This window comes from Physcomitrium patens, chromosome 4, assembly GCF_059467195.1.
Source record: "Physcomitrium patens ecotype Gransden chromosome 4, ASM5946719v1, whole genome shotgun sequence".
Classification (NCBI taxonomy): domain Eukaryota; kingdom Viridiplantae; phylum Streptophyta; class Bryopsida; order Funariales; family Funariaceae; genus Physcomitrium; species Physcomitrium patens.
In genome coordinates, this window is record NC_143413.1 from 17,276,663 (window position 1) to 17,303,902 (window position 27,240).

The 27,240-nt window shown below is 40.7% G+C and overlaps 3 protein-coding genes and 2 long non-coding RNA genes across 18 annotated transcripts; 1 reads left to right on the forward strand and 4 right to left on the reverse strand.

The window, feature by feature from the left end:
• Positions 1 to 13: 13 nt before the first annotated feature.
• On the reverse strand, positions 14 to 1,264 carry LOC112281505 (uncharacterized). The gene is made up of 2 exons (XR_002969619.3): positions 872 to 1,264; positions 14 to 648 (listed from the first exon to the last, which is right to left on the reverse strand). It is a non-coding gene; the product is annotated as an uncharacterized LOC112281505 (long non-coding RNA).
• Positions 1,265 to 1,759: 495 nt separating this feature from the next.
• LOC112281504 (NPL4-like protein A) lies at positions 1,760 to 3,820 on the forward strand. 3 transcript variants are annotated; one of them, XM_073533650.2, is made up of 3 exons: positions 1,760 to 1,877; positions 2,064 to 2,960; positions 3,455 to 3,820. In XM_073533650.2, the coding sequence occupies exons 2-3, from the start codon at positions 2,172 to 2,174 to the stop codon at positions 3,707 to 3,709; spliced, it is 1,044 nt and encodes a 347-aa protein (XP_073389751.1). In that variant the 5' UTR covers positions 1,760 to 1,877; positions 2,064 to 2,171; the 3' UTR covers positions 3,710 to 3,820. The 3 variants fall into 3 exon arrangements, with proteins under 3 accessions (XP_073389751.1, XP_090106158.1, XP_024373871.1); XM_090250032.1 differs by having other exon boundaries at positions 1,760 to 1,841; XM_024518103.3 differs by having other exon boundaries at positions 1,760 to 2,960.
• A 1,906-nt stretch (positions 3,821 to 5,726) lies between these two features.
• LOC112281767 (uncharacterized) lies at positions 5,727 to 10,497 on the reverse strand. Of its 7 annotated transcripts, none has more exons than XM_073533723.2 (7): positions 10,015 to 10,497; positions 9,017 to 9,492; positions 8,555 to 8,619; positions 8,041 to 8,150; positions 6,999 to 7,749; positions 6,527 to 6,722; positions 5,727 to 6,141 (listed from the first exon to the last, which is right to left on the reverse strand). In XM_073533723.2, exons 2-7 carry the CDS (start codon positions 9,368 to 9,370, stop codon positions 6,100 to 6,102), a joined length of 1,518 nt encoding a protein of 505 aa, XP_073389824.1. In that variant the 5' UTR covers positions 9,371 to 9,492; positions 10,015 to 10,497; the 3' UTR covers positions 5,727 to 6,099. The 7 variants fall into 7 exon arrangements, with proteins under 7 accessions (XP_073389824.1, XP_090106155.1, XP_090106157.1 ...); XM_090250029.1 differs by having other exon boundaries at positions 9,017 to 9,592; XM_090250031.1 differs by having other exon boundaries at positions 5,727 to 6,243; positions 9,017 to 9,592.
• Positions 10,498 to 13,188: 2,691 nt separating this feature from the next.
• LOC149989428 (uncharacterized) lies at positions 13,189 to 19,329 on the reverse strand. Of its 3 annotated transcripts, none has more exons than XR_016502702.1 (3): positions 15,794 to 19,329; positions 15,248 to 15,554; positions 13,189 to 14,446 (listed from the first exon to the last, which is right to left on the reverse strand). It is a non-coding gene; the product is annotated as an uncharacterized LOC149989428 (long non-coding RNA). The 3 variants fall into 3 exon arrangements; XR_016502700.1 differs by having other exon boundaries at positions 14,681 to 15,554; XR_016502701.1 differs by having other exon boundaries at positions 13,189 to 15,549.
• A 1,022-nt stretch (positions 19,330 to 20,351) lies between these two features.
• On the reverse strand, positions 20,352 to 25,497 carry LOC112281218 (uncharacterized). 4 transcript variants are annotated; one of them, XM_090250023.1, is made up of 3 exons: positions 24,640 to 25,497; positions 23,360 to 23,558; positions 20,352 to 23,127 (listed from the first exon to the last, which is right to left on the reverse strand). In XM_090250023.1, exon 3 carries the CDS (start codon positions 22,971 to 22,973, stop codon positions 21,387 to 21,389), a length of 1,587 nt encoding a protein of 528 aa, XP_090106149.1. In that variant the 5' UTR covers positions 22,974 to 23,127; positions 23,360 to 23,558; positions 24,640 to 25,497; the 3' UTR covers positions 20,352 to 21,386. The 4 variants fall into 4 exon arrangements, with proteins under 4 accessions (XP_090106149.1, XP_090106150.1, XP_073389540.1 ...); XM_090250024.1 differs by lacking the exon at positions 23,360 to 23,558 and having other exon boundaries at positions 24,754 to 25,497; XM_073533439.2 differs by lacking the exon at positions 23,360 to 23,558.
• Between the last annotated feature and the right edge of the window lie 1,743 nt (positions 25,498 to 27,240).

A 27,240-nucleotide genomic window follows, 5' to 3' on the forward strand; every position in this document is an offset into this window, starting at 1 on the left:
AGTGTTCAATTGACGTTGAATGACCCCCGACTGTACTCCCAAATGATATTGTTTGGTTTGGAGCAGATTAGCTGCACGAGATTCGCCACAAACAGGTGGACTGCTGACCTACAAAATTTCAGAGTAGAGCTAAAATTGCAACGGGTCTTTCAAGACTTCCCTCGAGAAAGATGCACTACTCGAACTAGTGAAACCCTGCTTGGCAATCTATCTGTGACCTCCGAATAACGACCTGTTCTACTAAATAACAGAAAAACAAACTCTCACATGAAAAGGATTCAAAAAGGTCAGCCCGTGCTCCACAATGCACCAGGCAAATATAGTGTTTCTCTCCTCCAAAGGTGCTTCAGTTGAGCCAGCTGCAGATAGTTTGATTTTGCAGTTAGTTTGTTTCATCCTCAACTGAAAACTTGAAAAGGCCTTAGTGCTGTACAGATTCATATCAAGGCGCCGATTGTTCCTTAAATCATCGGTCTGTGGCTCAATGTGATGGACAAGGTCTTCGGAGAGGTCTTAAGACGTATGAAGAGATACTCTCATACGTGTAGAAAAGATCAAGGAGCACATGTCGAAGATAGAAGATAGCTCCCGCACGGATCATCTGAAGTGGCGTAAAGATACAGAGCAAGTGGGGGAGCAACTCCACGCCTTTGGTGACAACATACAACAGATAGAGTAACTAAGTTTTCCACGCTTTTCCACTCAACCAAAAACCTGAAAAATCTCACCAGTAAAAGCAACGCATCCGATTCTCAATTTTGTTACGGCACACACCTAGATATAGCGCAATAATCTATGATTCTAAACGGCACAGAAACCTGAAACATTCCTCTCACAGACGAGCCACGCGTGCTGTCAGATAGCCTCGTACCTAATTCTCACACAATGTGAGTCAAGTGAGCAAACCATCAGCTTGCATGACAAGTTTTTCGAGGTGCGGTCTGAACTGGAGATGGCGAAACGGATACGGCTCAAAGCGTCAGAAACAGCAATATGAGGCACATCCAGCAGCACAAGGCAAAGCCATTCGTAAGTCACCGCAAGGCCAAGGTATCCTCGACTCCAACAGAAAACAAAAGGAGAAAAACAATGCAAGCACAGCCTAATAATACAAAACAAAAAAATATGTAAATATATAAAAACAACGTCATTCGGTGTCATTTTCAATTGTTTATTTTTTCTGCACAACCTGAAGGAGAGAATGAAAGTGTAAGTGGAGGATGCGAAGCTGTTGAAAGCAAAGATTCACAACAACCATGTCAAGAGGAAAATGCAGGCTGCAAAAACACTCGGTGATGAAGCGCAGGGGCTGAAAGGTGACGAGTGGGTCACCGTCCCCTTTGGATCTGAGCTGGCAGTGCTAACCTGGCACATCATGCTCCAAGCAGCACTGCCTGATTTGGTTTAGATGCTATTTTTTGTGACATGGAACTTGAAGCACCCTCGGATTCTTCAATTATAATTCCACCTAGTAACTAATATAACTAACCAATTATCATTACTGGTGACATTATCAGTTACTACGCGGTGGTACGTTGAAAAGTAAAAGGTACGAGAGCGCGGGCTTGGGGTTCAGTAGTCGGGGGGGAGCTTTAGTGTCCAGGTCCAGGTGTCAAGACACGCGTTGCAACCCCACAAGGGAGGGACTCTGTGTAGAAAAGCAAGCCTTTAAGGTGGTGGAAGTACTTTTTAGGGCTAGGCTTCCAGATGGTTCTTAGGAGACCGGCTTTGGATTTCAATAGGCCACTATTGTGTGCAGGGCCTCGCCATTGCTTAACTTTGTGCGAGTTAAGCTTTGATCGTGTTCTCGGATCGTCGTCAGCTCGCGCCGTGGTGGAGAGGTTTTCTCTACCCAAGCTTTGTTTTCAGCAATTCTGGTGAGTCCGTGAGGTGGATATTAGGTGTTTTTTGTGAGGTAGCGAGTAATTGATTGTTGAGCTTGGATATTGCGAAGGAGAGGAAGGAGAAGAATCGAGAGAGTAGCGATGTTGATCAGATTGAGGAGTCGGGATGGGTTGGAGCGGGTAACGTTAGCGAACAACGCGACGGTGGGGGATCTACAGGCGGCGATAGCGGAGAATCTGAATGTGCCCGTGAGCAGCCAGCTGCTGTCAAGGAACCAGGCTCTGTTGCTGAGCAAGGATCCCGTGAATGGGAAGGAGTTTGCGGACATGCAGGACTCGGGAGCGACGTTGTCGTCGTTGGGAATTGCGCATGGGAGTTTGTTGTACTTGTTTTACAGTGGGAATAGAGTGGTGAAGGGACCTCAAGTGACGCCGTTTGGGGCGTTTGGGAGGAAGATGACCGTGGAGGATTTGATTGCCCGGCAGATTCGGATAGAAAGGCAGGAGAAGTCGCACTGCAGTGCGTTGTCGTTCGATCGGGAAGCTGCGAATGCGTTTCAGCTGTATGTGCATGAGAGCCTCGCGTTTTCAATTAAGAGAGGGGGGATCATGTATGGTTCTGTAAATGAGGCAGGCGAGATTAAGGTAGACGTTATTTATGAGCCACCACAGCAAGGGTCTGAGGAAGGCTTGCTCCTTATGAGAGATATGGATGAGGAGAAACGAGCTGACGTGATCGCTGCAGGATTAGGGTTACGGAAAGTAGGGTTCATTTTCACGCAGACAATAACCCAGAATCAGGGGGGGTACACATTATCAAACGCAGAAATACGGCAGACAGCTGAATTTCATGCCGAGTCGGACTTTGAGCAATGGGCCACAGCAATAGTGAAGCTTGAAGTCAACGAAGATGGTGGTGCAGATGTTCATTTTGAGGCATTTCAATTAAGTGATCAGTGCGTGAAGCTATTCAAGGACGGTTTGTTTGAGGAGAATGTGCCAGATCTGGACCCGAAGTTAACGAGAATGAAGAAAGAAGTTATAGTCCTTCAGAAAGACACTTTCGATGTTGACAACGACTTTTTCTTAGTTCCTGTGAAGATTCTTGATCATGAGGTATGTGTTTTAAGTTCCTCACCCTTCTTCTGGACCCGTTCCACGTTGTCTTGGAAAAATATTCTCCATGTGCTGTATTTGTTGTTGGAATTCCCACACTGTTATCTATGCACACGCTTCATCTGTGTAGAATTTGTTTGTTACAATGAATATAGTAATTTCATGGTTTATCCTCCGGTTTTTGGTATAGTTTGCAGCCACATTCATAGATTCGAATCACTTGATGGACCCGGTCCTTGATATTGACTTTCTGTTTTGTTAGGATTGAACTTTTGTTTTATGTTACATGTCTGATTTAAGGTTTGTCTTAATTTTCCTGTCCTTTCATTCGTTGGGTATCTTCTATGCTTTTCGGGAGCTGTTCAGTCATCATGTTCAATTGAAAACAGCATAGCACTTGGTTTGAGTGGCTACTTTAGTTCATACGTTTACTGGTGTTACAAGTGAATTGCAGAGGATATGATATCAATATTGATTACGTTTTCTATTTGCAGGGCCCGATGACAACAACATTCCCCATTGAGAATAGAGCACCTCTCGCTACCCTTCAGGCTTTGAAGACTCATTTGGAGCGTCACAGGAATAAGCCCTATGTGAAGCGGATCGCTGACTTTCATCTTCTTCTGTTGTTGTCGAACTTCCTTGACATCAACACAGATGTTCCACAGCTGACGGAGGCTATTCGTACAGAAGGCCCTGTACCAGAAGGGTACCAACTCATTATCGAGTCCATGGCGAGTAGTTTTTAGGCATCCTTACAAGAAGATAAAAGAAAGTAATCTGAGCAGGTTTATTTTCTGGTAAAATTTCTGTATATTCTCGAATTCGGGAGGTGAAATTGGTCGAACAATTTGTAACCATATTCTTGTACCCTTTTCACTTGAATGTGTATGTCTTCGATGAAGCCATATTTCTGCTTCTAGATTTCCTTAAAGGAGGCTGTTATCGTTGTTTTGAAATCACCTTGTAAGGTTCTGTGTGTTGTAGGTATATAAAGTCATCAGTTTTGCAAGATCATTACAGTCAGATATCGGAACAATTCAGGCTGTGTCTACTCCAATCACACTTCACAGGCGGAAGAACCCAGCAACCTCTATATTTTCCGTTGTAGATTGGCAGATTCCTTAATTTTAATTCTTGCCTAATCTGCATTTAATCGGTTGTAAATCTGGATTAGTTATCTTAGTGATTCTTCACAGCATTTGTGAGGACCCACTTTCTTTTATGCTTCTTTCTCACAAGAATCCCCAATGCAACATGTAACACTTAGGAGCTTTTCTCGATTTGCTTGAGCAGGAATTATTTGGCACCGTTTTTCATATGAATAAATGGGTAACCATACAAGTGCTTTGTTTCAGTATAAAATATGTATATTTTGAAAGCACTTTTTAAACGATGGGTATTGATGGATGATAACCTTCAAAGTGGTTGAAACATTTAAACACAGTATTTGCTTCAAGATTAGTAATAGAATTTGGGCCGTATTCATTCTTGGCATATGACACTCTGCTTTGAAACTAATTCTGTGTTAAGATCCAATACTAACGGTGATTATACATACATGATTTGGTATAATGACATGTATTGTATCACTTATTTGTTTACAATATCATAGAATGTTTTTGAAATTTTGTATTCACTATGACAGAACTCATTTGTTTGGAAAATAAACTCTATAGATAGATAAATGTGTGTGTAGATATATATATATATATAGATATATATTAACAATACACAAAAAATAAAATGGAGATAGTCGTGTCTAGAAGTAAATTAAAAATATCCACTCTCAATCTTTTAAGATCTTTATAAAATATCAAGGACTTTGAAATATCACATTTTTATAACACTCTTGTCTTATCATATAATTTTATTTTTTCAAAACTAAATGTTGAAGTCTTAGAATTAATTTCAACTTCAGGTTTATAAAAAAATCAATAATATTCATTTTTGAAATTGAAATACACTGCTGTAGCTAAATATAATTTGTGCCCATTTTACTTTTTATATTATTAAATTACAATGTTAGGATTTTAATCGTATGTTAGTATTTTTTTCAATAAAAAATTGTGGAAATTTTGATACATGATATGAATGTATTGAATATTACTTTCCAAATGACTTTTGGTAAAAATATCATATTTTCTAAATGTTCTAATTGTAAAACTACTTCAACTTCAAAAAACAGTAGGCTGTGTTTAGATTATTCTTACATTCATTTGTTTTTTAGAGTTTAATCTAATCATTATTTGGATATTTTTAACTAATAAAAATAATGTTATAATTTTATTCAAGTGTCTTAATAAATTAGCTTTTTAAATTCCTTTCAGAGCCTAAGACAAGTCTGCAGTTCAAACAACTAATAAATACAAGTAAAAAATAATTACAAGAAAAATTACATGGCTGAACTGAAATCGGTCGCAGTGGCACCCAATCATGAGAAAATGTTTAAAATAGAAGAAATCTGACGAGAAAGATGGCAACTGAAATAACATGTACTACTGGCTTGTATCAAGGACATTATGGTACAGGACCACAATATAGACATGATCTACTGTACAGAATGAGCAGAATTGTTACTATAGCGACCCTAGAAGAGAACACTGGTTTAAAGGGGGACATTATACACAGGAGGAGGTCAAACTGACTCTTCCTCAGGTTGCCATTACTATGAATGCTGAGCTCTGCATTATGAGGGGAAGGAAAACAAAAACAAAAAAAAACAAAAAAACAAAAAACCAGGAAAACAAAAAAAACAAAGAAAAGGAAAAAGAAAAGAAGCTGAAAACGTGATTTCGTAGTCGCAAATGTTTTACACAGGAAGTTATTTTACGAATTCTCCACCCTCGTGGCTTCAACCATGTAATCAAAATTTGAACAGTCAAACTTTGAAACAGCTCTGCCTGGAAGCCCACCCAAGGAAGCAATAATATCCTGATTCCACATGCTAAACTTATTTTTACCAACAGGCACTTTTGCATACCAGACAACTTGATCGCTCCACTTGGGGAGGCTCTTGAGGAATAAGGGATGAGGTGCCGGCTCAGAGCCCAGCCAAATTGGTCGATGTGCCATTAAAACGTGGTATGTCTCTAAAACATCAGTGATGTAGCACCTAATGGAATGACGTGGCTGGTTGTCAATATTGAGCTTCAAGTTCGCTCCCATGCCTCGCGTATACCTATATGTTCAGAATTTAAGGCAACAGATTAAATCTCTCCTCTTCCATGGGATAATATGACTGGCTTTCACAGGCTTCCGTGATTCACCATTAGCACAAGCACTGCCATCAAGAGTAAACCATTCTTGGATCAGTCAAAATCGTATCGCCAAGGTAATATAATTTCAAAGTATATTAAGGTTCCACATTCTGACCTTAGGCACTCCCCATGTTCGTCAGTGAATAGTTCAAAATCAACGTCAGATAATTCTCGAAGTTCGCTTCGCCCTTTAACACAGAAGTCACGCAAACAGAAGTAGACGAACCGCCTATTGCATCCCTCTGGGTGTGTATTGGAGAACTTGCATTGACTTAACATGCCAATTTCATTCATAGGTGGGTGTACCTCCAGCGTCATAACTTCTTTTGCTGACTCTATTGCTGCAGACTTAGCTACGGCTTCCTCAACTGCCAGCTTCACTCTAAGAAACCGAGGATCACGGTAAATGCTGAACGGAACTTTGGCGATTCCAGTCTCAGCCGTTCTTTGCAATTCGCGGGCTCTGATGATACGTCCTATGGCTCGCAACATTGCTTGGATACTGCAAATAAGAGCCATTCACATGCATTAGTTAATGATGAAAAAGCCTGCAACCCAAAAGTTCCGTGCTATGATTACATCCAGTGGTAGAGATGACTTAAGAGATCCAATCTCAAGCTCAACCCAACTCAGCACTTGTAGAGGAAATCAACGGTAACCTTTGATGAAAATTTCAACTAAATGTTGATCTAAAAAAAAAACTAACTAACTACACCTTTCAATACCAAGGCACAACCAAGAGCTAAGCAAAGATTAACAGGATGGGTTGATGTACAACCTGGCTGGTGGATACGACTGCCCATTCTGTTTTGTGAGTTGGGACATAAACTCGCATAGCATATCAACTAGCGGCCTTACATCACATAGTTCAGACAAATCCTCAATTGAAAGGTCTGTACTGTGACCGTTTGCACTCCTCCATGCATCAAAAGCTTTCCTTGCCCACATTTCAGGGTAGTTTTTCTCACTTCTTTCTTTTGCTTCAGATTGTAATCTGTACTTCAAAGGCGACTTAGGCCGTGCTGTTCCAATCAACGCAGCTCTTAAAGCTGCGACACTTTTCATAGCATGAGGACCAATTATTCTTGTACGCTTGTATTGCTGAACGCCAGGCTCGAAGATAGTTGTGAACTTTCTTTTGTCTGGCAAGGGATTCCTGGTGACTATGTTTTGCAATTTCTCGGCACCGGGCTCGTCAGTATGAAGTACATTATTCTTCTCCTCCGTATCCTCTTTTCCAGAGACAATGCTCTTCTCAGCAATACCATCCTCTGCAAGGACTTCACGATCACTTCCACTAACGTCAAGGACTCCAGGAACTGTCATCATGGATGTATCGCTTGCATCTTCCTTCTCTTCTTCACTGTGCGGTACTTGCACCCCATTTTCTGGACCGGCCGCCTCCATACCACCAGTTTGAGTAGGCGTAGGAGGACAAGGTGCTTGTGGGGGTTGCGGAGCTGGAAGAGGCTGCGCATACTGCAACATTTGAGAGGTTGATGACGAAGTATGTACGGTGGCAAAAGGCCCTAAGAGCAAATTCAGAGGGTGATCAGCATGCTATAGATTAAAACTAATATACAAAAGTAAAGTTAACAATCTACCTTAGTGTAAGCCGATGGTCTGAATGCTAGAAGATACCACTTAGAACATGTACCAAGAAAAACACAAGAAATAAACAAAGAAATAAATAATATAAAACTAAAGAAGCAAAGGTTATAGGGTCATGATTGCGAATCCATAGTAACGTCCTCGACACATAACACAGATACATCTTGAGAGTTGATAAAAATAAAAATAAATAAATAAATAAAAATTACCTTTTGACTCTTTTGTGATTGCTTTCAGGTTCTCTGGGAGGGCCTCTCTTGAATGCAATGCAGTTGATGGCGCTGGTGTCAAAGAGTCAACCTTCTTTTGCTTCTTCACACTGCATTAACAAACCAACATAATAAGTTTGTGCAATCTATCCAAAAGGAGGGCAATAAGTGCAAACAATATCGAGGACCTCTACCAATTGTCTGTTCACGGTACCAAACAACCTTAACTCCATACGTCTACACGGAAAAACTCTAAACAGGCATAAATTAGTCCATTCTTGACATTATCACGCATTTATAAAGCATCAGACCACAGAGTGTTTAACATTCTAATAGGAACGACGAACTCCCCACACAATCAATAGTAGCAATGCCAGGGACGGGTTGTTCGCATGATTATCTAAATAAATGGTCACTCTCCAAGTTGAACAAAAGACGTAATGGTGCCGAGTGCGTAACGGCACGTGCAGGAGACATTCACATCGATAAATAAATGAAAAGGTATCGAACAAACCTGACAATATCCGAATTCAGGAGAAGGCTTGCTAACTCTGTTGGAGGCAGAGCAAAACCATCCATCTGGAATTCCACATAATAACAAAAATCTCTTATATGTACGCAAGATTTCTAAACATTACCGTGCTGCAGAAAGCTATTCATGGGCATGAAAACTCACACTTTTGGCCGAGACGGTGATTACAATATTCAACACATTCCGCTTCAAACGATTATGCCAGGGCATAGCACCGGAAATCAAGCCAAGCTTATACTTATGTCCCAGTATAAAGATTATGGTGTAAACCAAGCTGGATTGACATTTGGACTTAGACATACAGATTCACCTGCCATGACAGTCTTTCAAAGTGTACAAAAATCATCCGCTAAACTGGGACAGAAAAGAATCTCATCGACAGCAATACACTAACTAGTATCTAAGACCTGGAGTACAGCGAAAGTTGTATCTTGGACTTTATACCTCAAGGGAAAGTCCTTCACGGCAAGAATGCTGAAGATCGAATTTGGCAGCGATATGAGCAGCAAGTTGGCCAATGGTAAGTATATAATTGTGTACAAGGATCCAACATTTGGACAGTCCTTGATCGACTTGCTGTGGAGTAAGAATGTCTGGATCGCCAAAACATAACCTAATCCTCACCCCTTTCTTCATGTCCATCGTCGATCGAATATCCGTTTGGCCAGTAACTGCATGCAGTGAAGATGATTGATTCCCAGTAGTACATTCGCCGCCATGCAAGCGTATGGAAGAGCTCTTCCCAGCTGATAATGAAGAACTCTTTCTGCAGGGCCTAATGGCCAATTGACGAAACATTGACACCCTTTGTTCCTCGGTTACCACGGTGTTGCGTGACTATCCTATCCGCACCTTAATTATGCCTTCGGTCACGTACTAAGCCAACGTTTACTTCAAACGAAGTAGGATTACACTCCTGGCTGTGCACAAAATTTGACTCAATTCCTTCAGAACCATTATCCACATCAATCACCGCCAATCATTGGTGCTGTAGAAGCCTTAAGATTCCCACAAAAATTTCTACGCAACCCAAGACGCAATGCATAATGGTCAATTCAATGTACAGCACCAGTATTTTTAACATAACAAAAAAATTGATTCTGTAACAAAGGCAGCGAGGCCAACACAGACTGAGCAAAAATTGGAATTGCGGTCTGATGCAAGGAGGACCTACATTCCATGTTCAGATACAGTCTTCACAGTGTATCAGACCAATAAAATTTAGGGGGCAAGAAATTTTTTTAAAGCCACGTCCTAAACTCAAATTTGTGGCTCCTACGTGGCAGCAATTTCTGCTGCTGAAGGGGATTAGCCAAGTTGTGAAGTACGAATACCACCAATTCTCGGATAATCCGATCAGAATTCAAAAAAGAGAAAAAACAGCGAACGATATCAACACGTTCTATACAACTGACGGCAAGTCCACCAGGATAGTTCCTTACAATAGAAAGGAAATAAGGTGCAGACCACTTGGCAGGCAGCGAAGTCTCCGTTGCTCACAAAAAACCTTTCTCCTACCCTCTCGCAAACTATCACTCCCATCTTCATTCCTAGACGAACCCCAACATAAAACCTCCACATAAACTCTTCTCTCACACCACTCACACAAAAATAGAAACAACAAAGAGCGTAAATCCAAACAACCGCAACAAACAATCACTCAACGCCACCAAACATCACCCCTCATCACCCTCTAGACCTAAACTAAAACCACGACGAGGAAAATCCCAACCTCCTTAAACCCCAATTCTGCGACGCGCTCAAGTGACATAGTAGCTGAAGCAAACAGGCACCGGTCAGACTCTGACATCGACAACCGACACTCGACTCTCGCGACATCGTCAAAACCAAAATTACCCGGACCCGCAGCCGGAAACCCAAAAAAAAACGAACAAACAGAACAAAAGGAGTAAAAAAAAAAGAAAAAAAAAATGTGAAAAGAAGAAGACGAAGAAGGAAATCCGATTCACTAAAGACCTAATGAAGTTGTGCCTTTCCTTCCACCGCCCGATCGCTGGACCGCGAACGAACGTCGATCGCCTTTGCACGTGAGGGTGAATTGCCACCGACACAGACTCTCGAAAGCTCCCCCCCGTAGGATGAGTTCCGCTTCATGCTGCCCGTGCCCCTGCCCCTGCCCTAACAGTCCTGCCCAAGGCAGAGGTAGACCACCTCGCTCTGCCCGGGCCCTTCCGGGCATGGGGGCCATTCTACCTGCGGGATTGAGAGTGGGTTCGGCCTGTAAGGAAGTGCCACGGAGGATGTTCCGGGGGAGTGAGAATCGCGAATGGTGAGGGATGTGAGTGCGAAATAAATATGTTCTTCTTATTGAAGACTTATTCCGTGTTGGGTCTCTAACTACTTATTTATTTATTTTTATAATATTATTTAATTAAAAGTAAGAAGCAAGAAGATATTGGTGCATTTTCAATTGTAGTTTTCATACATGAATTTTGAACTTTTTTTACTTTCAAATTGTGAATATTTGTGTTATGTCTTTAGGGTTGTCTTGGATCTTTATGGCAAATAATAATATGCCAAAACTGATCCTAGTACTTTGGAGATATTCTAAGAATTTATTTTTGTTCGTCCTGACATAAATGGCACTTTTGTGTTGATGAAATCAAAAATCAAAATCAAAGTTTAATATATTAAATATTTATATTATTTACAAATCAATGTGCATTCTTTATAATTTTTCTAATTATATATATATATATATATATATATATTCACACACACGCACAATGTATATGTACATTCTAAATGCATATATATATATATATATATATATATATGTCAACATATATATATGTATATACATACATATGCATATAGAAATATAAATTGGTTAAGACAAGTTTTAAAATTGTAATATAATAATAAATATAATATCTAAATAATAAAATATATACTTTAATCTAAGTTATAATTTTAATCCTTTGAAATACCAATGATCCTTGTAAAATAAATCATATATTATTTTAATGTTTGATAAGCATAATGTAATTTTTTTTGGCTAAAGATTAATATTTTATTTCAATTCTAGTTTTATATATATATATATATATATATAATAGCTAAATTTAAATTAAAATAAAAATATGCCAAAAGATTAAATTATTTTATTATATATTTTAGTTGATTGGACATATGCTATTTATTTTTTAATTCATTACTTAATAAGAATTGCATAATGTACTTAAAAATACAAAATTATGGTATTTATTGTGATCTTTCTTAAAAAAACAAACACCTTATTTTTTAAAAGCATTAAAGTATTATAAGGTTATAAATTAACTAAATGGATTTTTTCAATACCAATTTCTTTTTTCTTTTCTTGCTTATTGTAAGAGGAATTAAATGCTCATGAATTATATGTCTAAAAATTGTGCTCATGAATTTATAGTAATTAATAATCTTGAATTGATTAATATGTAGTTATAGTCCAATCTAAGTTATTATTCTGTTGGTTATTTAAGTTCCATATATCCATACAATCCACATTTATCATGATCTCTACAATAGATGTCATTCCAAATTTTTTCCATCCATAGAATATATTACATCAAATTAATGACTTCATCTAATTATTATATTTATCCAAAACTTTGATTTTTTTTACTTAATTATTTATCTAAATATAACCTCTACACCCATTTTAACCTTCCATCTAGGAGTCATCCATAGCAATTAATTAATGAACTTACAAAACCATCCAACCAAAGAACCAAGGGATTTTGGTACTTCTAAACCTATTGTTGCACCCTCTTTTACAAAATAGTGTTGTACATTTGCTAACAAGCAAACTTGAGTCTAATTAATCTTATTAGAAAGAAGACTTGAAAGTACATCCACTATTTAGAAATTTATCTTTAGGATTTTTTGAATGCATCTAAAGTTGTTCCTCAAAGTTGATGCTTTGATTTGTCGAGGTAACAAACCTTCTTCTATAAAACTAAGTACTAATGCATTATCTTTGATTGCCTTTTATTAAACTTGAGTTATTAAAATCTTTACTTTAAATAACATCTTCTTTCTAAAAGCAAGTCTTTAGATTGCCTCAATCTTTTTAATCTCACTCTCCAAAATTATATCTCCAATGAGTAGTTTGAATTTAAAGATAAGAGATCTTTTGCCACAAAAACCATCACTTTTTCTATATATTGGCTTCAAATTTATTAATTCATAGGATTCTAGAAATTAGACTTCATCAACTTTTTAGAAAAATAATCTTATTGCTATCTAACTTGTGGAAAATAAAGAATACCTCTTTAAAATAGAGCTACCAAACTATGAAGATATTTTAGAACTTTTTACTAAATTGGATGTTTTTTCCTTATCCAAACTTTAAATATTAATATTTTTAAGTGTACAAAATTGCAAAAACAATTCTTGTCTTTATATATGTTATAAGACCTAATTCTAAAATCTAAGAGAGAAAATTGACAAAGACCAAGGCCATTTACAAAAGCCTAAAGAGAATTTGGCATGACTTGCTTTAAGCACAAGAGAAGAGGTCTTACTCATAAGAACTCATGAAATTTCTTATGGTATTGACCTAAGACCTATAGGTATTTGCCACATCCCCACCCTCATATTCCAAGGAGTCCAAACTAAGATCCATGACTTTAATTGATTAATCATCAAAGTCATAAATTAAGGCTGATGACCATCAAATGAACTATATAAATATTTTTATTTTACCAGATTAACTACACATTAATATTTAAAACATATTCTCTAATTAAGATTGACTATTAACATATCTTGGTCCATAAGAAATTGTAACACTTATGAAATTAAATTACTCCTAATTTACTTCTAACTTACTTATGACATCGTTGTTACTATAATCAAATATATATATATATATATATATATGTTCAAAAATCATAACTAAATCATCCAATGAATTTTCTACAAATAATTCTTGTACTACGGCTTCTACAAGACTGAATTTTATCCAACCTTCCAGGCATGTCACCAGCAACAACTTTTCTCGTAAAGTTACCATCGGCTTTCAAGCTTCTTCATTAGAAGCTTAGAGCCTTGATGCAGGAGACAATAATACAAAGGATGATGGGAGACATCTGCCCTCTGGGCAACCACAACTTCCACTAAATAACTACCCAACACATACAAACACAAGGCTCAACTCTAACATAAATGTGAACACAATCAATCCAATTATGAAAATTACGCATTGTAGTTGCGATGGGGCAGGTCCGAGATGGTGGAAGTTGTCCTGGGCTTCCTTTTCAATTGGAGTGTTTCTCTCAACCTGATCCTCCAGCAACTTCTCCACTTGCACAACCACATCTAGACCTGATAAAATTAATCGTTGATCAGTCAGGACCATCACAAGAATGGACACTGCTGAACAGTGTTTATGCATGAGCATGCTGCCTCCAGAATCGGTGCCTGAGAACTTTGACGAAGTCCCTCTAGGAGGTGTTTGTTGCCAGAGAGGCGGCAATCAACGCCGACATCAGTTTCTGAGGGTGCATAGAATCCAACGAGCCTTCCTAAATTCGACTGTTCAGTTTCTACTCTTGAAGCTTTGTTAGAGACCTTCACCACCGCTCCGACGATTAGTGCTGGCCTCCTTGATGCCTCAACTCCCAGACGATTGATACAGGGCACTTCTATGTACCATATAATGCAGGAAAGTTTGAATTGAATTGGACATTGTCGAGTCTTAAAAGCCAGATATGAAAACTGGTTTCCTGCTGCGTCTTAGATGCAAGATTAAGTGGCTGAATGAATAAAGTTTTTAAACTGCTACGGTCTACACTGGCGAGAGTTTTTGGAGTAGGTAGTAAGAGGTCAGTTGTTTACGTTGATGAGCTTGAAGCCCACATCAAGTCCACACTGCGGCAAACAAGATGACTGTCGTGATTAGTAGGACAAAAACTGAGCTGAAAGTTGTTTGTATTGTTGAGGATTTCTTCTTCATCAACTAAGGAGTAAAAGTGAGACGTATGACGTGAAATCTCATTGGCAATGAGATCTCTAAAAGATCCGGAACACGATATTTCCCATTTAGTATGACCACAAAATTTCGGCAATACAAAATCTGAGAAACCAATTCAAGAGTTACGATACCTTCCCGAGTCGCATTGAACCCGAGAGGTACAAAAGCGATGAGCACCAGCAAAATGATGGCCACAGGTGTAAGCATCAAGAACGGGGGCGGCGGAGGCAAGGGCGGCAGGACGACCGGAAGCACTAGTAGCATGAAGGTCAGGCTCAGTAGCAACACCACTGACAGCAACGTGAAATTAACCATTAATCTAACCCACCTGCCCTGTTCGAATTAATTTCCTCTGAACTGTTGTGCCCTCGTTACAGCTACACAACCCGTTTAGAAACAGCTGCGATAAAGTTTGCCTGATCGAACTCCTTGCATGAATTCTTCAGGATGCCATGTTACAAAATGAGCCAAAAGAGAACAGCAGCAGGAACAGCTGCTCCACTGTTGGCTTCGGCCATTGAGTTGAGGCTCAAATTAAACCAATGATGAAATCAGCGATCACAGTTACAGAGGCTCTCCAAGACCGATGGCTCTTCTAGCAAACTAAAGTACCTCGCATATATTTCCAGGACTGTAATGGACTATGTTCGTCATCTCCGAGAGACCATGTGTTCGATAAAAAAGTTCGTGTAGCATACCTTCAAGGCTAGCATGGATGCAAATGAGTTTCTCACAGTCGCCGACATGGGTTCTGAACCATAGCATCGACGTAATCTTTCTCGCAGCTTTTTGTTGCTAATGCGTGAACATTGCCCATGACGGACGTTCTATCCCAAGAGCTGGTCCCCACTAAAACCAAGCATTTTGGTCCCGAAAAGACTGAATTGAGTAACGAAAATTCTCCCGACAGTTTTTCACCAGAAATTAGAGCAATTGTAAGAGGCTGTTTGGACGCAAGAGGGTGCATGAACCTCCTGTAGCTTCGCCAGAAGCCTTTCAACTGCACTAAAACAAAAAGCAACCGAAAAAAATAAACTTAGCAATCACAACAAGCGACGCGTACTTCGATCGTCATTTCCACTGCACACCGCGCAACCTTCAGCCGATGCAACATATTGATCTAAACAATGACAGCTACTCCAACCCTCCACAAGTCAAATCAGGCAAAATCCAGGCACTACAGCAACCAACTAATTAAATAAAACGAGGCATAAAAAAACAAACAAACACATATACAAACACACCGGACGATTCTTGGCAAGCTCTTGAAGGCCGAGACGCAGAGAGCACAAACGAATTGTGTGTGAAAGATAATATATAAGAAAGGCAGGGGGGGGGGGGGGGGAGAGAGACTGTCTACGGAGAAAGACACGAAGAAGGTCGGCTGGGAGGAAGGCGGCTGCGGGATGATAACATAAAAACAAAGATTGGCAGCTTGAAAATGGCCCACTCTGTCTATGACTGTACTGCTTGCATGCAAAATAAATGATGATTTCATCTAAATGTGCTGCAGCAGACTCAAATTTTGTCTGATCAAAAATAATTCGAAGTGGTGCCACTACTCTTTGTGAAATTTTGTCTTCGAAATCAGCTATCTATCTCAGAGGCCATGCTTTGCATCTTGGTTCTGTACTGATGTCGCCTTTGAGAATTTTGCACTATCAGTGTCCACCACAAATGGCATTCACTGTGCCAAATCACCAAGAACCTGTCCTGGTTTCTATTGTAATTTCTTCAGAAACGTATCATTGGCGAAGTGTAGGAATTCATTTTAGCATGACTGGACCAGGGCAGAACTACCAACAGAACTCCTGCAGAATTTGCGAGGAAATCCATGGTGACCTCAACAAATCAAACTGTGATTTTTCACACACTTGAATGGCATGACTCGCTGGTTCTCAGCCACAGGGGCCAATCTCAAACACAATTTCCATAATTTCCATTGGGTTTCCATGATGCTTCAGGACGGCAAAAAGAATCCCTCATGTGTATGCCGTGTATTCATTGGGGTGGCAAGAGAGGATACACGAAGATGCATTTGGCATGATAGAGATATGCTAGCATACGGAACAGTTGTCAATAAAGAGAAATTCGTCGAAGTTCGAAAAATTAATTAGAAGTGGAAAAACCCAAAAAATAATAAAAAAATAAAAGTAGAAGAGGAGGAGGAAAGAACTGCCTTAGCTAATACGCTCGAGTAAGTGAGTGTGTGTGTTTAGCGCCTTGCACTTGTGTTCTAGTCCAGTGTCGGTTAGGTCAGAAATTCCAAACCACGTCAAAAAAGATGGTGCAAAGGGTGAAAGGAGTTGCCATCCATCTCGATGGAGCTCTGATATATGTCGCCCTCCCCCCTGCCTCCATCTTCGTCTGCCTCGCGACACTGTTTCGACCTCGGTGACATTCTGCGTTATACTCTCCACGGCGTTGCTCCCTCGCAACCAACGTGTTGAAGTCCTCTATTCGACACATACACCTTTCCAACACTCTCCTGCTGCAGTTACCCAACAATTAGGGTTCAAAGTCAAGTGGCCGATAGAACTGCTGAACAGGAAACTCTGTTCGAATGTTTTCGGGCAGAGGCACATCGCACCAAAACCATGAAAGTTGCCGCTTGCAATCTACAATTCAATGAATTGCCTGTTAATTCTCTTTACGACAAAATTTAGATTTTGAATAGGCCAATGCTGTTAATGCAAATTCGAAAAGCTCAAAGTGCTCCTCCACTCAATACAATCCTCCAATGCTGAAGCAGTCTGTGATATGAGCCAAGTTCGGGAAAAATGGCTTCAGCTCTGTTCACATCGATGTACACTCATCCGTTGTTCCTTTCGGCCTTGTTCGATCGTTCAGAATTCAGGGGAAGACAGCAGGAGAAGCATCGAATTCGCCGCACTGGGTGGACACAAAGCCGACGGCTCAGATGTGGCCTGGAACGCAAAGCCTGAAGTGAAAAGAAATTGTGGGTCCACGTTGGAGACACGATGGGCGTGGATGATTGTATGTGGGGGACGGAATTCGATGCAACAGCCACACACACACATCTCCACATTCTTCTCATCCCAAACCTGGGCCTTCCCTTCACATCGACATTCATTTCATGAATTTTTCAGAATCTGCAACAATTGTTTGTTTGCTTCATGATTTGTTGCACTCCCCATATCACTCTCGCTCTCTCTCTCTCGCTCTCTCTCGCTCTCTCTCGCTGTTTCACATGTAATGTATCTCCGTCCATCGCTTTCACTCTGTACATGTGAAAGTTAGTGACTGCAAATCTACATCTCTTCCATGAAAATTGTAGGCCCGTCTTTGAGTGGAAAGATATGATTGCTTGAAATAAGTCATGTAGATTGCATTAACATATATATATATATATATATATATAGATATATATTTTCCTCTTTGCATTGTGGTTGTTTGAACTTGTTATGTCATGGAACTGCTACCACCATTCTGGATTCTTTTTTTAAAGACCCCAAATTGACTTGCAAAATCTAGGATTGAAGGATGCAAGGCAATTGCAAAAACATTTTGTGGGGAAGTTGCTTTATTGTGGATTTCTCAAGTAGACAAAGCAAGGATTGTAGGCAAAGCAGTCAATTCCTTGGATTCATGCGACCATTTTCATGAAATAGTTGCTGATTGTGATTGAATGGCAAAAAGTCTCCTCCTAAGAACTCATTTTTAGGAGCACCATGAGTGTAACAGTGTTTGGAAGGAATAGAGAATCATCAAAGTCTAAAATACATTAACCGTGCTAGACTTGTAGAATTATATACTTGATTTTTATCGATCTTCAATTTGTAGATATGCAGAAATACTGATTGTATTTTTCTCATATTTTTTAAAACTGTTTGTGTAAACAGGTCAAGTTATACTTGGATTATTAAATTTATGCACCTTGAACACAATTTCAACGTATTATTAATCAAATATCTATTTAATTTTTACAAAAAAATAACATTATATTCTGAAATTGAAAAATATTTTTATTATGAAGTTGTCTATGTGTAGGTAGATGTATAGTTAAAAACATTGGTGGTTTTATTTTTAATTAAGCATTTCACCAAATCATTACATGAAATTCAAAACAATACATATGAAATTTGCAAATATTGTGTAAGATTTAATTTAAAAGTGCTTAAATAATTGGATGATTGTGAAAAGTCCAATATACTAAAGAGCAAATAAATGAAAGTCCAATTAATTGTCAACATTTTATGTAAAGAATGTACTTATTGATTAACTATTCTTCTGAATGTTTTTGCTACTGTGTAATATTGATTGTATGATGCAATTTATTCATTAAGTTTATATTATGAATTCAATTTTATTATTTATTTATTTATTTTTAGAATTACATACTTATAAATTTTTAGACAGTTGATGATGTTTTTTTATATCGTCTCTTGTTCATAAACTTAATTTTTAAATACATTCTAAAAATAAAATCAATTTAAAGCATTTGGAAATAATGCATATTCCCAACCTATAGTTTTATAAATTCAATGTACATGTGTGACTTGCAATGTATCACTTTTAAAAATAATGGTTAGGAACTTGGCTTCAAAAATGATTTGTTGGATTAATCAATTTGAAGACTATTCTTTTTCTCAAATTAAATAGTCTATGTGTTTTCATTAATAGTTATAATGGATTGTATACTTAAAATGATAATTATAATCATTATAATTATACAATCCATTAAAATGAATGTACAAATATTCACAAATTGTGCATGCTGTTAAGTTGAATCTGAGACAAAAAATATTTGCAATATAATCAGCACATTCATTTCAATAATCAACAAGCTTAACAGAAGTGGGTTGCAATAATGACAACCAGTTTCGATTTTGTGATTTCAAATTCCATCAACCGAAAATTGAAACCACAACGGTTTCACCTAATACTCACTCTCATTATAAATCACATAATAAACTCTTGAAATCCACGTGTGATCTTTCCATTACCTAAATTAAGTAAACTTCCATAATTACCACCACACACATTTAAATAGTGCTAAGTGTCGTTTACTTGTCGAAGAATTCGTTATGAACCTTACAATGATTAAAAACGTATTTAAAAATCATTACTAAAACATGTTGTAATTCAAGCTCACAAGAACAAACAAGTAATGCAAAATGAAGATTTTGAAAAACAAACAAGTTAGAGAAACGCATGGGTACAAGTGGCATATCTGGAGTTAAGCAGACAAGTAAATTGTGCAGGAAGGGAGGCGGCGATGGAATCATCTGTTTCCCATGGTCTGTCTGACTGTCTCCACTGTCAATGGAAACTCAATCCCCTACTTTTATGTCTTAAATTTCTCTGCAACTCATCCCCAGTTAAGATGAGTTGACGTGGGATCCTCCTGATCCCAGAGCCTCTCCTTCCTTCCTTCATTCCTTCCTTTATTCTGTTTCTGTTTCTGCATGTCTGCTTTGCTTTACTTTTTCCATCGCAACGGCATGTCATTCAACCACCATCATCACTGCAAAACAGATGCCGGCGTTCACCAGAGTACCCACCTCATCAACAGGTTTCCTCATACAGCAAATTCCCTCTGGTTGGAGATGTGGGCATTTCGGCAATTCCATCTCTGCAGTACTTGGCAGACAGAGACGTGGCACATCCCAGCGGATTCCAAATACAGCCACGCATTGAATAAAAAGTAAAGCAGAATCGCAACAAAAAATTGTCCCACTTGAGCAAGCATCCATGTCGTCCCACAGGGTCCCATCAGAAACGAGTGGAGAGCCAGGAGGACAGAGAGAGAGCAGATGGGAAGTCTTAAAACACTCCAAATGATGGCAATATGGTAGGCCAGCTGACGATAAATTTCTACAGAAGAGAAATATACATTACTTTATCATTCCTACAAATGCACCTGCCAAGATGTTCTGCCACGTTACGAGCAGTTCTCACAATTGCACTACACTCCCCTGCGACTGCAAAAAGCCCAATTACCAACAGACTAGAGCCGGGTCTTTTCCTTTTCAGTAGTGGGATGCCTTTCGAATCACTGTTTCCGTGCGAGTGACGCCCACCATATGGTGACTATCTCCAGCGTAGACTCACTTACTGAAAAAGCTCTGATACCCTGAGAACAGACTAATTGACTCTAGCGATCTCCAGAGAAATGTCAGAACTCGGTTGAAATCTTCACTCTGATCGTGTGCTCCACGCTAATTCTTCCATTGTCCCATCTTTGGACAAATCAGAGCGCACCTCTTTCCTTCCTGCGAATGCAGAAGAGCTCCAAGAGCACGTAAAGGAGAAAAGAAAAAATGCAACTAGCTCGTTCAGAGTAGCAACTTCATCCTCCACTTGGAAGATCCACAGTTCCATGGTTCAGTACCCTCCGCGATAATTGGCTCCAAATACTCCGTAATTCACATGAAGATCCAACCATGGTGTGTCCTGCGTGAAAAGCTCCGCGAACCAGTTTGTACACAACGGTGGTCCATTTTCCCTCCCTCTAACTCGCGGCCAACCTGACTTGATTGTTACCATTTCCATTCCCACACCGCGCTCTGGCTTACGGAGCTTGCGTCATGAAGTATGAAGGTGAACAAAACTCTAAAGTTTTTTTTTTACACTTGAAGGACATGGATACCGGACTTAATGTAGTCACTCTTTCAATTCCCTGTCTGAATCCCATGTCACTTGTGAGTACCATCTCATATGATTTATTGCCCTACAACTACTTGAAAGTCCAAACACGGCGATGCGGAAGACAAACCAAAATGGGTTAATATGAACTAGCATCCATCCGACTAGAAAGAGAGCACAATAGAATTTGGATTCTTATGGAAGATAAGTAAATTTCTCCTTTCGCTCCTAAATTGCCAGATGTGTGATTTCATGCTCTCTCTCGTGCGCAGCTATGCCCCGATGTCCACCATGCTGCTGCCGATGCCTTGTGTTCCACCTGGGAGTGGTAAAGCACGAGCTGCCATTACTGCTAGAGCGGGAGTAGCCCACCATGGGACTGGCCGAAGAGAGCCTGTGAGGAGTATCATCCATTAAGTCCGAATCAGTGGCAGTCTCGGGGTCCCTGGTCCCCGCTTTAGCTGCAGCATTAATAGGACTCTTAGATTGAGCTTTCATATACGGAGATGCCCTCCACCATGGGCTTTTCTTCGAACTCAACACCGGAGTCAATGGTTGGATCTGATTACGATCTCTAGACTTGGTCGCATAGAGGGAAGAAGTAGATTTTCTTCGTTCCTGGTAAGGTACCGGATCAGATGGAGGTTCCGGAGTGGGTTTCTGCTGGCTCAGCGACTTATCCTCCTTCGAGGAGGAGCCTTTGAAGGAAGAAAACCACTTCCAAGGAGACTTCCTCCCCTGCCCTGCAATCTCGTCTCCATAGCTACGCCCTGCAACTTTACCCGAGTACTCATCCCTGCCCAAACCCTCGAAGGGCCCTGTCTTGCGCCCGTTGACAGAGGACTTACTGGCTTTCCACGCGGCATTGAAATTCTCACCATTGATGACGGGTTTCTGCATGAAGGGGCTTCCTCGGCTACTAGTGGAAAATCTCCGAGAATCCATGGATTCGATATCGAACAAGGACGCCCCTGAATATCTGGCAGGCGTGATCTGCTCATTGACTGACGCAACCGAGTACCTTGCGGGAGTCGTCTGCTCCCATTGCGACGACACAGAGTATCTTGCAGGGGTGGTCTGCTCCAAATTTGATGAAACGGAAAATCGAGTAGGAGTGAACTGCTGATCATGTGCAGGGGCTCCAGATTCAACACTGCCGTCATACCCCTGCTCGTTCGGCTTGTTCTTGGAATTAACAGCTTCGCTCTTCTTCTCTGATCTCCACAGCACACTAAGAGTGCGAAAACCTACCACTTTCAGCATCGCCGCCCCCCAGGACTTCGATTTACGCCTCCCACTTGAGGAATGTAATTTCCTCTTTTGACGGCCAGATTCCCCAGCATTCACTGTGACCAACATATTAGGTGGAGTAGCTTCATCTTGAACTCCGGAACCACTATCCTCGGATGTGCCCACTTCCATCTGCATGTCGACAGGTCCAGCACTGTCCAGATTGAAATTTGCCGCTTCGTTATCATCGGGTACATACGCTTGCACATGCTGCGCATGTTGATGACTCCCAACCAAAGCCCCCATTGCATTTCTGTTGACGCCAGGATAAAACAGATCTGAATTGTCTGCCCCCAAGCACCCGCGAGGGTTACCGTCTTCATCATACTGCACTAGTATGAACTGAGCTCTCCGGCTACCTGCCGGCATTGCTGAAGGTTTGCTGGGAGGGAAGACTTCCAGGTCAACGGAGTCGTCCTCCTCATCCTGGTAAACTGCGAGTCTACTCAGAGACTCACGCAGACAGTGAGCACATACTCCAACATTGTCCTGGCTTGGATGCCATTTACAACCGAGCATGGTCATTGTTACTCGAACTCTAAGGACAGACGACTAAGATACTCTGAGCAATGAATTAACGTCCAAGACCGTTCACCAAGCCTGTTGATATTGCAACACGTGCAATTGCAAAGCAGTCCGATGTACCGTCATATTGAAGGCAGCATTTTCATTTTCAGACCTGCATTCGGCCACACATTTGAAATGTCAATTACTCGCGATGAACTACATCACGACGACACCGAAGGAGTTTAAGCATTTTACATTCTATTTTTTTCATGTCGCTTGCACCGCGCCAACATGTTCTAAACAAAAGATTCAGCAGATAAAAACATAAAACCGTGTTTCGGGAAACACCCTTAAGTCCGCATTTTCGAACCCCCACTCTGCTGAACGGAAGAAATTGGCTTCACCTTGAAGTTGCAGGTCAAACAATTTGACAGAGCGAGTTCCGCGAGGCAGCACAAGAGATATAGCTCTGCTGACGTGATGAAAGAGGAGGGGGAGGAGCAATTGCATGCAGGAACAGCAACTTCGTCCAGTGTCTTGCACCGACAACACAGACAATGTGGCGCAGCTCACCAAAACTCTGATATGGCCAACGGCGGCAGACTACAGAAATCAAGTATAAGTAGTAGAGCGGAACGTCTTAACCGAGCTACATCACGAGAAATCTCAAACATATTTTCACAGACCCAGACAAGGCTATCGCACATGCCAATCAATGCCTGCTACAGATACGGAGGAAACATAACCGCCAAAACTCCAACTTATACACTTCCTGCCGATGGCCCTAACAGATCTAGGCCCTTCTCTTTGTTTCGTGAAAGCTCAATGAAATTGAGCAGAAGCAATAGCAAGAGGAAACGTGCACCAGGTCAAGCCGAGGTACTGTGGTCCTCCAAACAGCAACCAGGCAAGTACAAAACCTCGGCCAGGCCTTAGAATCAAGGAGATCCCAAACTCCCAGGTGGGTGCAATAACGCGCATGTACAGGAAAGACCAACGCCACTGGAGAATTGATCAATGTTATACTTTTTCCGGAGGAGAGTCAGGAACCCACCCACACTCTCCTCTGCAGGGGCTTTAGACTCAACGCACAACTAACCAAATACGAAGCCTCACTGGTCTTAACCAGTCCTCAAATACTGGTCGAAGGGAAGAGTAGAGCATCTGCGGCGAAAAGTATCAGCAATGGTCGACAAATGCGCGTGGGGAGCCTCAACTAACACCCAGACAGACCTCCACTACACAACTTGAGAACTAGCACACTATCTGCCGCATGAAGCAGTGGGTGGCTACAAAAGAGCCCAAGCTGTATCGACGGGAGCACAATATCACGCGCAGCCGGTGGATAAATGAGCAGTGGGCGAGTAAGTGACGTTGAAGCTGAGAGGGGCAGCAGGAACAAAGATTGCCTTGCAGGCTGCAACTGAGCTCGGAGGAGAGAGCAAGCAAACCCCATGCGCGAGTGTCAGAGCCACGGCGACAGCAGTGATTGCTCCCAACAGAGCCCGAACTCCGCCTCATCAAAACCCCGCTCCAGACGTATCCCATATATTCTACCATCATTTGTACATTCTAACATCATTTTCATACAACTCTACCGTAGCAATCCACAAACGTGACAATGCTCAGAGATCTAGGGTAGAGGGAGGGGTGGAGGGAGGCAGTATGGACGTAGAGAGCATGCCTGGCAACTGACTCAGGTTCAGAGATGGTGGTGGCAGAGGCGCTCCTGCAACAGCTCCATGAACAGAGAAAGTAGGAAAGCTATGAGAGATGTGGTGGGGGTGTGATGGACGACCTCAACGGCAGGTAGAGCGGAAGGTGAGTGGCAATTAAGACTCCCACTGCCTCCTCCTCTCCGCTCCTCTCCACTCCACTCTCCCGTACTTCCTTACTGCTGTGGAGCTCTGCTGCTGCTTCTGCAGCATAGCCAGATCCCTCGCTTCTTCTGCAGTTTCTTTTTTCTTTATCACAACTGTGATTGAACCAGAAGGGATGAGGCCACCCTGTGTGGTCTTCTAAATTATCTTACTACTACCACTACTGCAGACAGGGCGATGATCTGCTCAGATAGATGCCACTCCTTGCTTCTGCTGTGCCCATGCATCTGCCAGTCCACGGTGCTCTGTAAGCATCCACGAGCATCCGACCCTCCTCCTCTACGCTCACTAGTAATGTTACATGTACCCAAAGTGGATAGATGATGGATGCACCTTGCCTGGGCTGTGTGCACGGGTGCTGACGCTCGCTCCCTTACAACAGGGTGATGATGCCGCCACCAGTCTAGGATCCGTCTGGGTGCTGTGCTGACCCTACGCCAACTTTCTCTTCATGACCTCCTCGCAAACCCACCTCATCCTATCCCCGATAAGCACCCTCCAGGTAACCCGCCTCACCACCTACCTGCTGGATCCCGCACCGGCACCCATTTCATTCGGCCGAAGTATTATACGAACTACGATGTCGAATCTACAACACGAAATTCTGCAATTATAGTCTCACGTTGTGGAGTCACACCAATTTCCCGAAAATAGCTTTCTCCCGTTCCTGCTGAAGCTATCTGTTTTATCACAACATATGGTCTTTCTTTCTATCTTTCTATCTATCTGTCCTTTATTACTCTGCCTGGTGAACTAGACTTGTGAATGGATGGAGTCTGCTCGGCATGGAAAAATGGAACCTGCTTTTGATGCCAAGTGAACGACAAACTTATCGTGGAGTTGGGAAGACATGGATGCGAGAATGGGGATGTCGTCATTCACGAACCAGACTATTAATATATAAAATATGGAATTTTAATATATTTAATGATCTGCTTGCTTTGTGTTCTTGGGATCCATGCCTAACTCCGTCCCAAGGTGATGAATTCCGCCTTTCATCATTGGACCTTGTGCCCATGCCTCATCAGCTCACACAACAGGACGATTTTTGCTTCTTCTTCTTTTCTTTTTTTTTTTCTTTTTTTCTTTTTCTCCCCACCTTGCAGAACTACAATGGATGTGTATAAAATCATTGTGATTACATCTTTGTATTCTTCATCTGTTCATAGTATTTAGTAAGCAATAGTGTGACTTGCAGATAATTGTGTGCAATGTGTATTTTGTATCCACCTAATGCTGAAGTGGGTCCCTACCCCAACATAAGCAAAGTAGGTGGTGCAGTGCTGGCAGAGCTCCAATATTTCATTCCCTCCACTCCTCATGTTCCACTCTAATTATAAATGTTTTTGCTAATCAGAACCATAATAATGTGATCTTTAGCTCATTTCACATCCATTCTCCTCTTATCAACATGATATACATCTCCTTGTTGTTTTTTTTTTATATATATATATTGGGTAATCATTTATCGCCTTGTTTGAACCTTCAGGAAGATACAAGAAAAGGATAGTATACATATGTCACTAGACTAGCAATACTCATCACAAGATTAGAAAGGGCCATGTCACAAGTTTAGAACATATTCTTACACAAGTTACTGAATTTGTTGGAACTGAATTGGAATATATCATGCTCCATAGATAGCTGTGCTGTAAATCCTTTAGCACCATTGTGAATCACAGTTTTCATATCATATATCAGTGCATATCACGCCTTTCATAACAGTATTGAAATTAGAGTAACAAATATACTAAATGATGCTTTGTGGGAATAGTACTCAATATTGTAATAATATACAAAAACCAAAACCAAGATTTATTATTTGTATTACTATTCTTTTACAGTTAATAGCATTGCAGGTGATTGAGTTAAGTATGTATATATACCAAACGTGTGTGTGTGTGTGTGTGTGCACATGTGCATGAAATACATATGTCCAAAATTGCAAGACCTGTGTCATGTTTTTAGCTCATCAATTAGGGTCAAAACTTGAGAATAAATCACTGGATTTGTGATTGGTGAATTCACATGGCACAATACTATGGCTATGAAAAACATGTGCTTTGACACAAGTATTTTATGAAGTGGGGTGAACTGAGGTAGCCAAACTTGCAAGAAAGCTATCTATCAGACAACACATGAAGATAGAAATGGGAAAATTTCAACTGAAAATGGTTAATTGATTTGAGGTCAACAGAGTTGCAAAGTGAAGATTTCTGCAGAGATTACATTTGCAGAGTGCAAGATAATAGATAATGTTTTAGAGGACCTTACATTCAACAACAAAAGACAGGATGTTGGCAGATGACTCTGCTAGAGCAGTCATAACTTAGCAATTTGGCAATAGAACTGTAAGACATGGTGTGACATTGCTGAGTAGTTAGTTGGGAAAATTGACCCTTCCC